A 16,324-nucleotide genomic window follows, 5' to 3' on the forward strand; every position below is an offset into this window, starting at 1 on the left:
ATCTATATATAAGACCACCAACAAGAACCATTGACATCTTTAAATCCTATGAAATAGTTAATTTAAAGCGTTTTTGATATAAATCAAGCAGTATATTAACACTATTTATGAAGCTCCGACGAGTGTGATGAAGTAATTATGTAAGTAGTAGAATAAACCAACTTGGTAAGAAATGAGGGATGAGCTCATGCCGGGAAATTCAGCACAGGGAAATTACAGGCGCGCATGCGCAGTCGTGTACACGTGTCGCGGTCGCAGTATCGGTTTCATGTTGAAGTTCGAATTTGAGGCAGATGCGGAGAAGTAGAAAGTCAGTCCTGGGGGCTTCTGTTTAATGAACATCATCACGTCGGATAGCAGCATGATGGTCATCTCACCCGGTGAGTGTTATACACTTTTATATACACACACACACACACACACACACACACACCTAAAAACTCGATTTGGAGAACGAGGAAGTGGTTGAAGATATCTAACACGAATAGAAATGACTATATATATATATATATATATATATATATATATATATATATATATATATTCATAAGTGTATGTGTGTGTGAAGAGAGAGAGAACATTTTAGCAGTTTAGTTTTGGTATTTAGGGCTTACAGTGCTGATTATATATATGGAACTTCCTCACAAGGCAAGAAGGCAACAATACTAACAAAAATGTGCGTATGTTTGCGCATGCGTGTGTTTGTTCAGGTGTGCGCGTGTGTTTGTGCGTGCAGTAGATCAAAACACTAGATGACGCATGACTAGTAGCACACACCATCAGACTTCTAGAAATTTCTGTAAAGCTTTGCAATAGGAGAAGCAAAATCTTCAGGCAGTCTTGAGCTGATTATTATGGTATAATGTCACAGAGAATCAGATGTAGTTATTCGATGGCAAAACAACTGTAGGTTATGTGCATCAATAACAACAATCACAGTGATGTGCAACTTTTTATTGGCATAACTCAATGAACAATAATATGATTGTCCCAAAGAACTACATAAAACACCAGTATTGTGTAAAAAAACAAAAGTATGTAAAACATACAGCAGCCTCACATTTTCGAGGAACATTTACATTTGCACTTTTGCCTGACACTATAATCCAACACAGCATACATCTGAGACATGATTCTGGGATTTAAACCTAATGCCTTGACTCAGTGCCATCACCTCTGCTATACCTGCCACAAGTTAAATCACGGACATACACGATATGGTCAAAAGTTTGTGGACACATGAGCATAAGATCAGCATGCGCTTTTTTAACATAACATCGTTTTCCACGTGTAGTCTCTATTTGCTATTAGATGTATTTTTTCATGCCTCAAATCTTGGAGAAGAAGAAACTGATCAGAAATAAACACACAATGTGGAATGTAAGTTCTTAGATTTAATTCAGAAAACAGGCAAGAATATAGGCATATTGAACAGAGCCTGAGCTAAAATAAGAACTTATTTGGTAATAAAAAATAAGACGGGGAAAGCCAGAGATGTATTAGCTACATACATTCAGGGTCTAGGGGCTACATTCCTTACTCTATATGTAAACAGGAACAATACTATAGAACAGTTAACCCAGGAAGTCACATAAACAGTATTGAATAAGCCACGTTCTCACATTGGATAGGCAGAACTTACAAAGGCGCCAAAGTACCATGAGAAACAACTCTGAGTCCCTCTAAATATTAACAGTGAAGAGAAAAGTCTCATGCTAACACGTACAAAAAAGATAGAAGCACATATGGCTGGAAAAACATAGCCCATATCGTGGATACACAGAATCTGTGAGCAGTTTGAAATGAACCAACAGATCTTCTCTTTTTCTGAGGTGATCTTTTCTTCCAAATAATCAAAATGAACCTTTGAAGATGTCTGGCCTTATAATGCATATTTGTGTGTTCTTTGCTTTGGCTTGACGCAAAGTGAAATAACCACATTCCTCCATCTCTGTTCTTGAATAGAAAAGGTCCTTAGGCGTGAGCTGAGCAACCTGAGCAAGCGCATGACTTCCTGCATGGTGCAGCAGATCTCTGATTGCCTGTGCCGCTCGCATGCTCTCACTGACTACGAGGTGCAGGTGATCCGTGCTGGGGCTACGGACATGAAACAAGCAGTGTGTCTCCTGCAAATGCTTCTGCTCAAGGGCCGCACACCATGTCTGCAGTTCTTCCAGTGTCTGAACGCATGCAGCCCATCACTCTTCAACACCGTCACCAGAGGCTCGGGTAGGTGTGAGCAGACAGGTGTTTTCCAGATAGAACATATGTAACATGGACTGGCTCTAATGTGTTTGCCTCTCCTGCAGTGGAGGTTAATGATGAGGCTCACCAGCATGTGGAGAAGTCTACGTTTTCAGGTATGTACCTTTTTTCATTTGCTTTCACTTCTTGAGCCACTCATTCTTCAAATGGTTTGTAGAAGTAAATAACACTAAGAAGGCGCTTTATCGGATTCACCTTATCATCTGAGAACTTATGCTCGAGGTGAAAAGAACAGTGATTGAGTGCATGAGCAGTGTCACAGTGCGGATTTCCTTCCTGCAAAAATGTGTGAAGAGAAACTTGTTTGCTTGTGGGTTTGCTTTGCTGCTGCACAAGACCGTGTACATACTGTAGGTCAGAAAACTAGATAATAGACATAAAATTCCTGCCTCAACAAAATGTATTATGTCCAATTCAGCAGCGTTCTCCAAATGTTTTCATACCAGTTTTATTTAAAATATATTCTCAGAACAATGGTGTTACCTAGTGTAAAGATGTTGATCAATTATATAATCTATTTAAAAAAATATGCGTTGGTGTACAAATTCATAATCATTAAAAATGTACTCGTTTACTGCTGCTGTTATTTGCTGCTTTTAGATTTAGTGTTTGGTATAATATAATATTTTTAACCCACTGACCTCAATCAAGTTAGATTTTTGACCTTTTATAAGAAAAAGATTGAGCACCACTCGAAAAATGGCTTTTAAAGAAATAATACTGTGCCTTATATATAGACATTTTCCCCTTGACCCTGAGGCCAGATCGTGTCAGGCGTATGCAACTTTGAGAGGGTTTAGATTACACTTCAGATGTCTGGCCTGATGACAAATCTAGTTTGGCCAGGGTTTTGATAACACTACTGTTTACATAAGCCAAACACACATGGAAGTTGTTATGCCGGTGTGCTTTCAATGAGAAATATGTTAGGGTTTTTTATTTTTCTGCTTCATGCGTCATTAAACTGTTGTGGTTTGGTTTGATTCTTGGTTTGGTTTGGTCTTAGTTCTCCATGTAAACCAGATTCTCACTTCATTCATCCATGCTTATGCCATTTCTTTTAAGTGATGAGCAGAATATCTCGGTTTCAAATCCTTTATACTGTTTTTTGTCCCCTGTATTACAGAGGCACCTGAAACTGGTCCTTTGTGTGTCATAAACATTAACAATTCCTCGCTGAGGAACTGCATCATCGGAAGCAATAATAGCTTGTGCTGTCTTCTCACTCAGGCTGATGTCATTCATGGTAAGGGCGGCACAAAAGAGCAGAAGGAAATGGCTTGTATAGTATACTCTTTACCATTACAGTGCCCTAATCTAATGTATAAACATTATTTTTAATATAACATTTATTTTGTATAAAATATTTTTTTTGTTATAAAAAGTTTCTCAGCCACTTTGGGGCGTTTTTCAGATTTTTTTTGAACAAAATTCACAACCTGCAAATCACGTAGTCACTAGTACACATCTTAAAAAAGAAGTATGTCATTGTTTTGAACAAATTGCGAATGCTTTGGTACAAACATTGAACTCATTGTGTACAATTGTCTACCGTTTCCTACATTATCAATTGTTAGTCATGTAACTAAAATATATTATACTGGTTCTCACCTGATTATTCTTAACCCCCAAAACATCTAGGCTTTAAGTTCATTGCATAAGTCATTGAATGCAAAATAGTTACATTAGTAGTAGCAGTAATGGATTTTACTGATACTGATACTGATAGCTATGTTGGATCGTATTTGCTGATAACCAAATAATCAACCGATAGTTTTTAAAATGGATACTGGATATAAAATTTAAAAAAAAACTATGTAAATTATTACTATCCTTTATTACAAAAAAACATTACAGAATCATAAAAATGTGTTATGAAATCATAAATAATGTGAATATATGAATCAATATTTAGGTAAATAAAAGGCAAGCCTTCAAACTGAATCAAAAAGTAACACTCCAAGTAAATAAAAACAGTTGCCTCCAAAATGAATAAAAAGGTCACCTTAAATAAACAGCACGTGGTAGATGGCAACCTGGAACAACTATCGGTATGGATTTTTGCAAATTGCCAAAAAACGTTGAATCGATCAACCTGTATAAACAAATTGTCATTATTTCTCAAGCTTGAATTTCTTTTAAACTTTGAATTGATAAATTGTGCATTGTGTATGGTGGTCATTGAATTTCACAATAAAGGTAAATTTTAAAAGTTCTTTAAAATAGGTCTAAGTTGAATCTCACAAACCTTCAGTTGGTGAGCGTATACAGAAAGAGCAAAACAGGTTCCCTGGTGGTCTAGTGTTTAGGATGCGGCGCTCTCACCGCTGCGGCCCGGGTTCGATCCCCGGTCAGGGAACCGACCCCAGCCACTCTCAGTGCCGGTCCCAAGCCCGGATAAATGGGGAGGGTTGCGTTAGGAAGGGCATCCAGCGTAAAAACATGTGCCAAATCAAACATGCGTAGGATCCACCGTGGCGACCCCTAACGGGAGAAGCCGAAAGAAAGTTTATACAGAAAGAGCAAAACATACAATTTAAATTTCTGAAAATGGATGAACAACCAGGAAGCAAACGAACACTAGTGCAGTACAGTAAAAGTGTGAAATCTGTCTGGTCTTTTGCCATCAATATCCCACATACAGTAATGTGTACATTTGGGCTGTTGAAATTCATAGATGCCAGAATCCAAACTGTAGTTTACATCAGGAAATACTTTAACCTTGCACTTCATACTGACATGACAAACCTTTTGATTATCTTGTTTGTGAACAAGAACCAAAGAACATTTATGATGGAAATAATATGCTCAAAATGCACTTAGTGCTTTGCAAATATTAAGACGATATGATTTACACTCCGAAGCAACTGAGAAAAACTGTAATTATTTAGTAGATGTAATCAGTATAGAGTGCACTCGATGCAGTTTTCATTCTGTTTTTTTTTTTTTTATTTTTTTTTTTTTTATGTAGATGCAGTAGAGCCTCCACAGGAGAGTCACAGGAGATCACCAAACCCCACAGAGGCTCCTAATGTTCAGGTGGACAGCTCCAACGTAGAGTACGTCATCATAGGAGACAACAACTATATGAACATTGAGAGCAGTCTGGACTCTGAACATCAGGAAGAAACTGAGAGTGTGTCAGAGGATTTAGAGGAGTGAAAAGGTCAAGATTGAGGCCACAGACTGTACAGGAAATATATAGGTTCCTCAGTGAAATACCTGTCATCATGTGCAAAGACTCTCAGGTGAAACTCAGTACAAAACCAGTCATGGTTTTAAACTGAAGTGCAAGCATACACAATTGTGTGATCGAATCTAAAATGCATAAGTGTAAATGCTGTTTTATAACTATCTGGATTTGATTATATCAGTGTTTAGGATTGATTTGTTTTCTTGTTACAGACCGATTTTGTTACATTTTAATAAGCTACGCGTTACTGCTTTTATTCATTTTTATGTTTCATCCATGATGAAACATTTTATATTTATATATACAAAGTTATTTATTAAGGTTTGTGAATATTTACGTTTTAGTAAAAATAAAAATATCAATGAAAATGAAAATGTACTGTGCTGTGCTGCTTTTTATTTCCTTTTTGGTTCCTATAGTTTTTATCAGATTTGACTGATAACATGAATTACACAAATTTAATCCAGATCTCAATGACTTGAAAACATAGATCTGGAGGAACCTATTTTGCTCTGCTCATAGAAATTTCCAGCATAAAAAAAACACTATTGCTCTAATAAACAGAAAATAACATAATAAAGACGTGACTGTGCTATTGAGGGTGATGTTTCCCCTGCACACTTTCAGGTTCTGGAATTCCATCTTGAGCTGGAGTCCTTGTGCGTCTTCTCTCTGTGTCGTGGGTTCTCTGGTTTCTCCCAGAACTGGTGCCCCATTCACACTGTGTTCAGGCCTCATTGCCACTAGGCTGGGCTTCTGTGCCTTTGACCAGAGTAAATTGCTCACTGTAAATGAATGAATGAAACGTTATATAATAAGCCTAATATTTGTGGAATTCGATTTAGTTCATATAGAACTGTATGAAAATTTCTTTCACATTTATTGTACATTGACTGACTGACAGTAGTATCCAGGTAGGGCACAAAATATCATTTGACCACTTATTACGCTAAAATCTTTACTTTTACTTAAGATTAAGATTATTATTATTAATATTATTACTATTATGTTGGTGGTCTAGTAGTTAGGACGTGGCGCTCTCACCGCTGTGGCCCGGGTTCGATCCCCGGTCAGGGAACCGACCCCAGCCATTAGGGTTGCACAAGCCTTAGTGCCGGTCCCAAGCTTTGATAAATGGGAAGGGGTGCGTTAGGAAGGGCATCCAGCGTAAAAACATGTGCCAAATCAAACATGCGGATGGTCCGCTGTGGCGACTCCTAAAGGGGAGAAGCCGAAAGAAAGAAATGTTGTATTTTTTTAATCGTGCGGACCAAACTCAAACCTAGAAACTTAACATTTGAAAGCATTCTTTCAATGCTGAGTGGTAGCTCCAGTGGTTAAAGCGCTGGGGTACTGAACAGACGGTCGGGGGTTCAAACCCCGGTACCGCCAAGCTGCCACTCTTGGGCCCTTGAGCAAGGCCTTTAACCCTGGCTCCAGGGTCACAGTATCATGGCTGACCCTGTGCTCTGACCCCAGCTTCTTAGCAATTCTTAGGGATATGCAAAGAACAAATTTCACTGTGCTGTAATGTTCATTCATTCATTTTCTCCCGCTTATCCGTAATTCGGGTCGCGGGGGCAGCAGTCTAAGCAGGCCCCCGCCTGCTGCCCAATCCTCACAGCACCGTCCCTTACGGTCCCTCCTGCAGGTGGTGAGCCCACGGGAAGGCGGCCCCACGTCACTCCGATGTCACGGACCTTGATATTTCCCTCGTAAGGGACCCCCGGAGCATAGAGGGTTAAGGGCCTTGCTCAAGGGCCCAAGAGTGGCAGCTTGGCGATACCGGGGCTTGAACCCCAGACCTTTCGATCGGCAACCCGGCGCCTTAACCGCTGGAGCCACCACTCCCCCTGTGCTGTAATGTATATGTGACAAATAAAGGCTATTCTATTCTATTCTGGTTCCCAGACAGTTGCTACTGTATAATGTGGAATTAAACTGATTAAAACACATTTGTCACAGATTAAATTAAATTTTATCTTTATTTTAAAAAATACCAATAATTAAAATATTCTTTTGCAAAATCCCCCTTTGTCGCAACTTCACCAAGCACCTTGTGTTTACTGTTTGGTATTCATGTACTTTACTTTAACAATATCTCTGAAAAAATCAAACCCAGACTAGATCATTAGAAAATTTGATATTCTACATGTGTTTGAGATTGAGAACAATACTGTGTAAATGAATCAAACTAAAAAATATTATATGAATCTTGTGTGTTCCATATGGTGTAAAAATTGTTTTGGTAAACTAATGTAAATTTTTAAATGAAGTGTTTCATTTTGCAAAGTAACTGACATGTTCAGCTATTTGTGTGTGTCGACGTGTGAATCGTTTATAGTGTTTTGACAAAATGAGCCTTGTTTTTAAAATTGTGTTTAGGGATTATAAACAAAAATAAAAAATGTAGAATTCATTCACAGAAAAAAGAAACATTTCTAAAATGTTTGGTCAATTCCAGCTGTAACTGACTCAAATATTTTTTGACAAGAAGAAAAAAACCCATTCATAAGCAAAACCTCAAAAATTCATGATTCTAATTCAATATTAAAGTTATCGGCAGAATGGGTTGCATATTTCTAAATGATTCTTCTTCTTCTTAGGCTTCTTCCTCTTTCGGCTGCTCTCGTTAGGGGTCGCCACAGCGGATCATCCAGCTTCATACCACTCTGTCCTCTACATCTGCTTCTTTCAAACCAGCTATTGTAACTGCATGTCTTTCCACACCACATCCATAAATCTCCTACTTGGCCTTCCTCCTTTCCTCCTGACCTCGTCCATTAACCTGTACATCACCACTGCAAACAGGAAAGGACTCAGAGCTGATCTTTGATGCAGTCAAACCTCCACCTTGATCCTGTTGTTCCTACTGCACACTTCACTGCTTTCACACTGTTCTCATACATGTCCTTATTCTTAAAGATCGGTACCAGCACACTCCTTCTCCATTCCTTCGGCATCTTTCGCCTTTCAAAATCTTGTTCATCTATCTTGTTAAAAACTGCACTGCATCTCTCCTAAACATCTCCACACTTCTACTGGTATGTCATCTGGTCCAATCGACTTTTCACTCTTCATCCTCTTAATTGCAGCTCTCACTTCCTCCTTACTAATCCTATCCACTTCCTGTTTCCATCTCCATCCTTTATTGCTCTAACTTGCAGCACATCCTTCCCAGCTCGGTTCCTCTGCCTGGCCAATCGGTACAAATCCTTTTCTCCTTCCTTAGTGTTCAACCTCTCATACAGCTCCTCATATGCCTTTTCCTTGGCTTTCGCCACATCCCTCTTTACCTGCTGCCGAATCTCCTTGTACTCCTGCCTCCTTTTCTCATCACTCTGTCGATCCCAATTCTGTTTTGCAACCTCTTTCTCCTTCTACTCTCCTGCACTTCTTCATTCCACCACCACGTCTCCTTGTCTTCCATCTATTTCCAGATGTCACAACAAGTACCTTTCTAGCTGCCTCTCTTATCACTTCTGCAGTAGTTTCCTAATCATTCATTTAATCTTTTTATTTAAAGGGGTGTAAATGGGTGTAAATGTGTATACATTTGTAAAAAAACAAACAAACAAAAAAAAAAATGTAAATGTGTATAAATGTGTGTAAAGGTGTATACATTTGTAAAAATGTGTGTAAATGTGTAATTGTGTATACTTGTGTACAAATGAGTGTTAATGTGTGCAAAAGTGTATAAATTTGTATAAATGTCTGTAAACGTGTATACGTTTGTAAAAATGTGTATACACGTGTGTAAATGTGTATAAATGTGTTTAAATTGTGTGTAAAAGTGTATAAATGTGTACAAACGTGTTTAGATTGTGTGTAAACGTGTATAAATGTGTGCAGATGAACTTTAGTGAGGAATATACAGAAAGTCGGCTTTAAGGTCGTATTGCAAATGCTTTTCATTTGACCCTATGAATGTGCACTTTGTAGGGTGTATCAGCAGTTATTTTGTAGCGCACGTAGTGCACTAAGGTAGGGAATACCGAGCAATTTGTACTTGAAACAAAACAAACATCCGGCGTGCACTTCCGGTATCAAACAGCAACGCGGGTAGGTTTAATATGGCTGTATTATAAACAGGAGCGAGAAGGTTCTCGTAGAGAGATCGCTCATGTGTTTAAACATTTATACACGAAATTAGAGGCCAAAACTGATTTATTAATATATTAAATTGTTTGTAAAGTCTTACGGCTGCAGCAGGCTAATGACTAACGTTAATCCGGTTGTGTTGTTAGCAACAGGTATTCAGCGGAGCGGCGGTGCAGTAGAGAACTGATGGAAGCATGCAGACTCTACAGATCGCCTATAAAGATGAAGGGAAATTATGGCACCGCAGACCAGTGCCATCTAATAATGGGTAAATTTCAACCTTTAGAGATGACCTCTCCAAATACCTGCTGGAGGTTTTGTTTGTGGCTGTACACCTGTATTGAAACACAGCCCAGGGTATTAGTGAGACTCTTGTCCATGTCAAAAGAGTGCAAACAAAACACAGAATTTCACTCACAACTTTCATTAATACTTGTCAGCAAATGCACACTTAACTTACACCAGCTCTTCTCATAGGGTGCCATTTTTTTGTCCTGATTGTATGGCTGATTTTATTTGTCCTAAAAGTGCATTCAGTAAGAACACAAAACAAAAAGTCTGACATTGTTTTCAGATTGATATTAAATATACTTCTGAATATACTTATAGAAACCCTTCTGGAAGCCCCACTGGAACCCTTCTAGTTTATCTATTTATTACAATGTTCTATGTATCTTTCAGAGTATTAATAGTTTTCACTATTGCATATTTATTGTAAGGGTTATTTTCTTTCAGTTCATGTGTACAACTGTGAAATAAGACAAACTAGACAATGTAATCTTTTTTATAAATTTAGAGTACGTCATGGCACCGAATGGCCTGTCAATCAGTATTTACATCAGTCACCTTCTCTGTATTGCACTTTCTTTATGATTTGGAATAAATCATTTTAATCATCTTTTTGTTGCACAGTGAATTCACTGCTGCATTATTTGAGGAACAGATTCAAATAAAACATCTAAAACTGTTTTCCACTCTTGTTTCCACCATCAGGATCCTGCTGTCGGTTATTCGCAGTGCAGCTGCTCACCACATTAAGACTGTTCGCTTCCTCCAGGTGGCATTTGACACTACGGGAGAGGCGTTTCTTGCTGGTGATCACCATGGGAATATCTACGTGTTTGATATGAGCAGAAATGGGTCCGTACATTTGAAACCAAATAAATACATACATAAATAACGTGGTACTCATCTTGTACTGACTGTCATTTACCAGATTTAAGCTGATCCAGAAAACAGGACAAGCCTGCACAGCCCTGGCTTTCAACCTGCGCAGAACGACTGAGTACCTGGTTGCCCTTTCCGATTATTCCATCAAGTGCTTTGACAAAGGTACGGTCTCACAGCTTCCGATCAAAGCATAAAACCCTGACACATCCACAAAATAACTTATTTACTGTTAGCACTTGCGTTGTTGAAGCTATACACACACAATAAACATGCTGTTTTGGAATTTATTTATTTTTTTGTTAAGGGCCAAAAATGTAACTTGATTGGCATGTTGTATTATACCAAAATGTGTTATTTGATTAACTAATGCAATTCATTTTTTTTATTAAGGTTTACTTGTTTTATGATTATTCCATAGATTTTTTTTATCGAGTAATCGGATAAGAAGTTCCTTTTTCTTTATTAAAGAGCAATACTAAATATACAAGAGAAAATAAGTTTCTTAAAATGAAAAAGTCATTTGTTTCCTTTTTTTTTTTTTTTTTTTTTTTTTTTTTTTTTTTTTTTTAGAAAAATGAACATTTTCATTGCTGAAATTGCATACAGGAATATCTGTGAATACTAAACCCATTTAGTGTATTTAATTGCCATATTACATCAAAATATAAATACATAAGAAAAATCCATTTCAGATTACTTAAACAGATTAATACAGTGAGTAAACTCACTGTATGGTGTTTTTTTTTTATGTTTTTTTTTAAATGATTCCAAACTTTGAAAACTTGCTGTCATTTTTTTTGGCCCTAATCATTTTTCATTCTGCAGTGTCTTCTGCGTTACCTGTCCAGAGCGCTTTAGAGTTTAGTGGCGGTGCGTCTAAAATTTAGACCATTTAACCACAGAGCACGTGTGTTTCTCCACGGACAATTATTACTGACGCACCACCACTTAACTCTGTAGCTCTGCCCAGAGTGATAAAAATGTTACAAATCATTTAGCATTTAGACTCTAAATGATAAATAATTTGCCCCAATTCTTCTTGAGGAGTCGTTCCAGCCCTCCAATGGAGTTTAATTCCTAATACAGCTATGAGTCTTGGTTTGTTTGCTTCTCAGTTTACCTACAAGTTCATCCAAAGTCTGTGTCTGTCAATGGCATTTTTATCATTTTTTTTCTCCTCTCATCATATATGGCAGGGTGGTCCAAAATTAAATGTCACCGCAGGCCAACTTTGGCTCATGGGCACTATTTTGTGCATTTCTTTATTATAGGAGGACATTAATATAAACCCAGGATTTGAATTACTCCTCTCAGAACCAATGTATAATACATTTCATATATTTTACAGCAAAATAATTATATTCCTGTCTAAAAAAATTGCTGTGCCACAACTAATAGATTGTTTTGGCTGTTGTGGTGTGTGTGTTATTTTTTGTCTGTACCTAATATATGTAATGCTTTCTCTGTGTTTCAGAAACCAAACAGTTGGTGAGCTGGATGAGGGGTCATGAGGGTGCCGTGTCTTCTCTGTCGGTCCATGGTTCAGGCCGCTATGCTATCAGCACATCCTCAGACACTGCTCAGCTTTGGGACTTGGATACATTTCAGAGGAAGAGAAAGCTCAATGTGCGGCATTCTGTGGGAATACAAAAGGTCTAACCACAGCTTCTTAACCCTTCAGTTCTGCTCCTGCTGTCTTGGGGTGTGGTGTACCAAATTTAGAGAAAATGTGCTATTTTTTCCTTCCACATGCATGAGCTCTCAGCTAATGTCCTTGTCCTTGACAGGGGAAATAGTGTATGTTGTGGTTTTGCTAATTTATTTACTGTTCAGAGAGTTAGGACTTTAAATGTCTTTTGATGACTACTAGTGACACAGCTGTTCAGGCATTAAGTGGAAGTGTGTTCCACCACCTAGATACCAGAACTAAAAGAAGTCTTGAAACCTGTCTCACGTGTTCCCTGAAAGACGCAGGGATCAGTAGAGCAGTGTTTTAGGATAAGGGGGAGTATTGTAGTGGTAGAGGACGAAGGGAGCGTGGTGCAGTGGTAGATGATGAAGAGAGCATGGTGCAGTGATTGAGGATGGGGGGAGCGTGTTGTAGATGTAGAGGATGGAGGGAGAGTGGTGCAGTGGTAGAGGATGGAAAGAACTTGGTGGATGGAGGGAGAGGGAGTGTGGTACAGTGGTTGAGGAGGGAGTTGAGGATGAAGGGAGCGCGGTGCAGTGGCCAAGGACAGAGGGAGCGTGGTGCAGTGGCAGAGTGTGGTGGAGTGGCAGAGGACAGAGGGAGCATGTTGCAGTGTTGCAGGATGGAGGGTGTGTGGTGCAGTGGTTGAAGTTGAAGAAGCGTGGTGAAGTGTTGTAAGATGGAGGGTGTGTGGTGCAGTGGTAGAGGATGAAGGGAGATTGATGAAGTGGTAGAGGATGGTGTGGTGCTGTGGCAAAGGGCAAAGAGAGCATGGTACATTGGTAGAGGGCGGAGGGAGCATAGTGTAGTGGTAGAGGATGGAGGATCATGGTGGATAGTGGGAGAGTGGTGTAGTGGTAGAGGATAGAGAGAGGGTGGTGCAGTGGTAGCAGACGGAGGGAGCCCGGTGCTATGGCCAAGGACAGAGGGTGCATGGTGCAGTGGTAGAGGGCGGAGGTAGCGTGGTGCAGTGGTAGAGCAATGAGGGAGCGTGGTGCACTGGTAGAGGACGGATGGAGCTTGGTGCAGTGCTAGAGCAATGAGGGAGCGTGGTGCAGCGGTAGAGGACGCATGGAGCTTGGTGCAGTGGTAGAGCAATGAGGGACCGTGGTGCAGCGGTAGAGGACGGATGGAGCTTGGTGCAGTGCTAGAGCAATGATGGAGCGTATTGCAGTGGTAAAGGGCGGAGGGAGCGTGGTGCAGTGGTAGAGCAATGAGGGAGTGTGGTGCAGTGGAAGAGAATCAATGGAGCTTGGTGCAGTGGTAGAGCAATGAGGAAGCATGGTGCAGTGATAGAGGATGGAGGGAGCGTGTTGTAGATGTAGAGGATGGAGGAAGAGTGGAGCAGTGGTTGATAGAGGAAACTTGGTTTAGTGGTTGATGGAGGGAGCGTGGTGCAGTGGTAGAGAATGGAGTGAGCGTGGAGCAGTGGTTGATGGAGGAAGCTTGGTTAAGTGGTTGATAGAGGGAGTGTGGTGCAGTGGTAGAGAATAGAGGGAGCGTGGAGCAGTGGTTGAGAACGGAGGGAGCGTGAAGCAGTGGTTGAGGTCGGAGTAAGCGTAGTGCAGTGGTAGAGGGCTGAGGAAGCGTAGTGCAGTGGTTGAGGTCGGAGGAAGCGTAGTGCAGAGGTAGAGGGCTGAGGGAGCGTAGTGCAGTGGTTGAGGTCGGAGGAAGCGTAGTGCAGAGGTAGAGGGCTGAGGGAGCGTAGTGCAGTGGTTGAAGTCGGAGGAAGCGTACTGCAGTGGTAGAGGGCTGTGGGAGTGTGGTGCAGTGGTTGAAGTTGGAGAAAACGTAGTGCAGTGCGGAGTCAGAGGTGCTTGGGGTAGAGAGATGCTTGTCTATTTTTGCCTTTGTAGGCAAACATCAGTGTTTTAAATTGATGCAATGGATAAAACAAGTTGTGGAGATGCATTCTGGATCTTCTGCAGAGGTCCAATGTGGAGACCTGCACTCCCGCAGGACTGACACAAACTAGTGCGGTCCTGGACAAGATTTAATGGGTGAATGCGGTTAGTGAAATGTGTGTGCGAGTTGCGGGAGAATAAAATTGTATTAAAAAGCAACAATGGCACCTAAGATAAAATAAAACGATGTACAGGCACAAGGTCAGAAGCGCACACTCGTGTGGTTCATGTGCGGTAACTAAAGCACAACAAGACACAATGTCTGAAGCACATGACAGAATCACTGTGCTACAGATATTACTTCATTGTTACAAAAAAAGTAACATACAACACAACAAAACCTTGGCCTTTTTTTATTTTATTTTTTTATAAGATATCGTTTTAGTTGATGTTCTATGTACTGAAAGTTCCTCGTTCATTTCCATTTTCATCATTTACAGAAAAAGTCAAACTTGAATAAAACAAAACATGTTAGTTCATTTTCCATTTCTTTTTTATTGGAGCGTTAAAGCAAGTAAAACTTAAAAGAAAAGCAGAGTAGCAGGAAGAAGAAGTGCATTGAAAATAAAACTACTTATACATTTTGTCTGCGGGCTTTTGTGGGCCTATGCTCCTTAGAGGCAGACCTCCGAGGAGCAGTAGTGTACCTGTGTGGCGTATTTGGATCGAAATTGACAAAATTCTTTTGAATCTCTTGATTATGCAAGTTGTTATTATACAAATTATGATATGTTGGGGGGATTGGGGGTGCATTAATGTAAACAGTGTAACTGCTGCTCTACACAGCGGTGGCAGCCGTACTTCATAGCACTTATCCCAAAAATGTTCCCTATTATAGTAAAAGTCATATAGTTTGTAGTCATATATAGTTTCATATCATGACATTCATTCTTAGATGTATTGAGATTGTTTTCTTATTGTTTTGTTTGTGCCTTGTTTTTGTATTGGTGTTTATTTAGGTGTTTTTTCTGCCACTGGGTAACACCATTCTGAGCTGTTTTACCGACGACTCCATCTTTGCTTGGGAAAGCGACACGCTATTTTGCAAATATCAGCTTCCAGTTCCACAGGAGGGACCCCGGATACACTACAAGGCATTTGCTGTAACACAGTAAGAGAATTAATATTGTCAAAAAGCAACATCTATTGCAGGATGGTCACGATCATGCCAGGGTACTTTAACCTGAAGTGTATTATTTTTGTATAACAGCACGGACTGGAGTTATTCAACTCCAACTACATTATATTTCACCAACAATGTTAAAATGTCCAGCACTTCAGACTTTTGTTGGAGCTCAGACCCTGTTACCAATAAGTTTTTTGAGCTACAAAAGGTTACACAACCAAACCATGAGAAACAGCAAAATCACATTACTGCAGTCAATACAGCTCGGTCCCAGAAGGCTTTTCAGGAATGAGCCTGAACAGCACTTTTTATATCACACCTAGTGAAAGTTACATATTTTCTCTAATATCTCCTCCCTAACAATTTACATATAGCAATAATTTTACACGGGCTTGCGTACTCCACCCCTTTGCTTGCGTACATCCTGGTAAATTGATCCTCTTTCTCGGAAGTCTTATTTACCTCCATACAATTCTAATTTACATTATAATAAAAAAAAAATCTCTATTGATAGTGACCTTTTCTTCAAAAAGCCCCCGCTTATGCACTTTTGCAAATAACAATGCAACCCCCGCAATATTCCCACCTTTTCTTAAAATCTCGTCTGGGGTTTTTTTTTTTTCCCCCTTCTGTCTGCAAATCATCCTTTGTTTTCTGTACAATTTTTTTCTAGTTTCACCAAACCTTAAGTTTTAAACCACCAGCTCTTTTCTTCAATTGCTTTTCCTTTTTTTTCATAGCTCTCGTCCTTTTTACGTAGTTTTTTTTTTTTTATCTTCTCAAAATATATTTATTATGCCATAATACTTCTTAATATGTTATTTCCTGTCTTACGCTCATCCTGCCTGTAAGCTCATGCTCTCATAGAAACATCT

General features: G+C 39.5%; 2 protein-coding genes across 3 annotated transcripts in view; both read left to right on the plus strand.

The window, feature by feature from the left end:
• The first annotated feature begins 214 nt into the window (after positions 1-214).
• LOC310735751 (uncharacterized protein) lies at positions 215-5,832 on the plus strand. The gene is made up of 5 exons (XM_083558816.1): positions 215-380; positions 1,966-2,229; positions 2,310-2,360; positions 3,392-3,511; positions 5,237-5,832. Exons 1-5 carry the CDS (start codon positions 335-337, stop codon positions 5,425-5,427), a joined length of 672 nt encoding a protein of 223 aa, XP_083414942.1. The 5' UTR covers positions 215-334; the 3' UTR covers positions 5,428-5,832.
• A 3,618-nt stretch (positions 5,833-9,450) lies between these two features.
• The window catches only part of tbc1d31 (TBC1 domain family, member 31), a 23,481-nt gene continuing 16,607 nt past the window's right edge, over positions 9,451-16,324 (plus strand). The window contains exons 1-6 of one of the 2 annotated variants that reach the window (XM_083536282.1): positions 9,451-9,520; positions 9,706-9,827; positions 10,553-10,699; positions 10,776-10,891; positions 12,204-12,382; positions 15,283-15,434. In XM_083536282.1, coding sequence (XP_083392408.1) covers positions 9,754-9,827; positions 10,553-10,699; positions 10,776-10,891; positions 12,204-12,382; positions 15,283-15,434 — 668 coding nt within the window. In that variant the 5' untranslated portion in view covers positions 9,451-9,520; positions 9,706-9,753. Of the gene's footprint in view, positions 9,521-9,543; positions 9,828-10,552; positions 10,700-10,775; positions 10,892-12,203; positions 12,383-15,282; positions 15,435-16,324 lie in introns of those variants that run through there. The other variant, XM_083536283.1, reaches the window with a different exon arrangement.

Source organism: Silurus aristotelis (assembly GCF_946808225.1).
Source record: "Silurus aristotelis genome assembly, chromosome: 1".
NCBI lineage: Eukaryota > Metazoa > Chordata > Actinopteri > Siluriformes > Siluridae > Silurus > Silurus aristotelis.

Coding starts and splice junctions, on each gene's coding strand:
- LOC310735751 (XM_083558816.1), top strand. CDS start 335: ATGAACATCATCACGTCGGATAGCAGCATGATGGTCATCTCACCCG. Junction 2,361..3,391: donor GGAGAAGTCTACGTTTTCAG/GTATGTACCTTT, acceptor CCTGTATTACAG/AGGCACCTGAAACTGGTCCT. Junction 3,512..5,236: donor TCAGGCTGATGTCATTCATG/GTAAGGGCGGCA, acceptor TTTTTTATGTAG/ATGCAGTAGAGCCTCCACAG.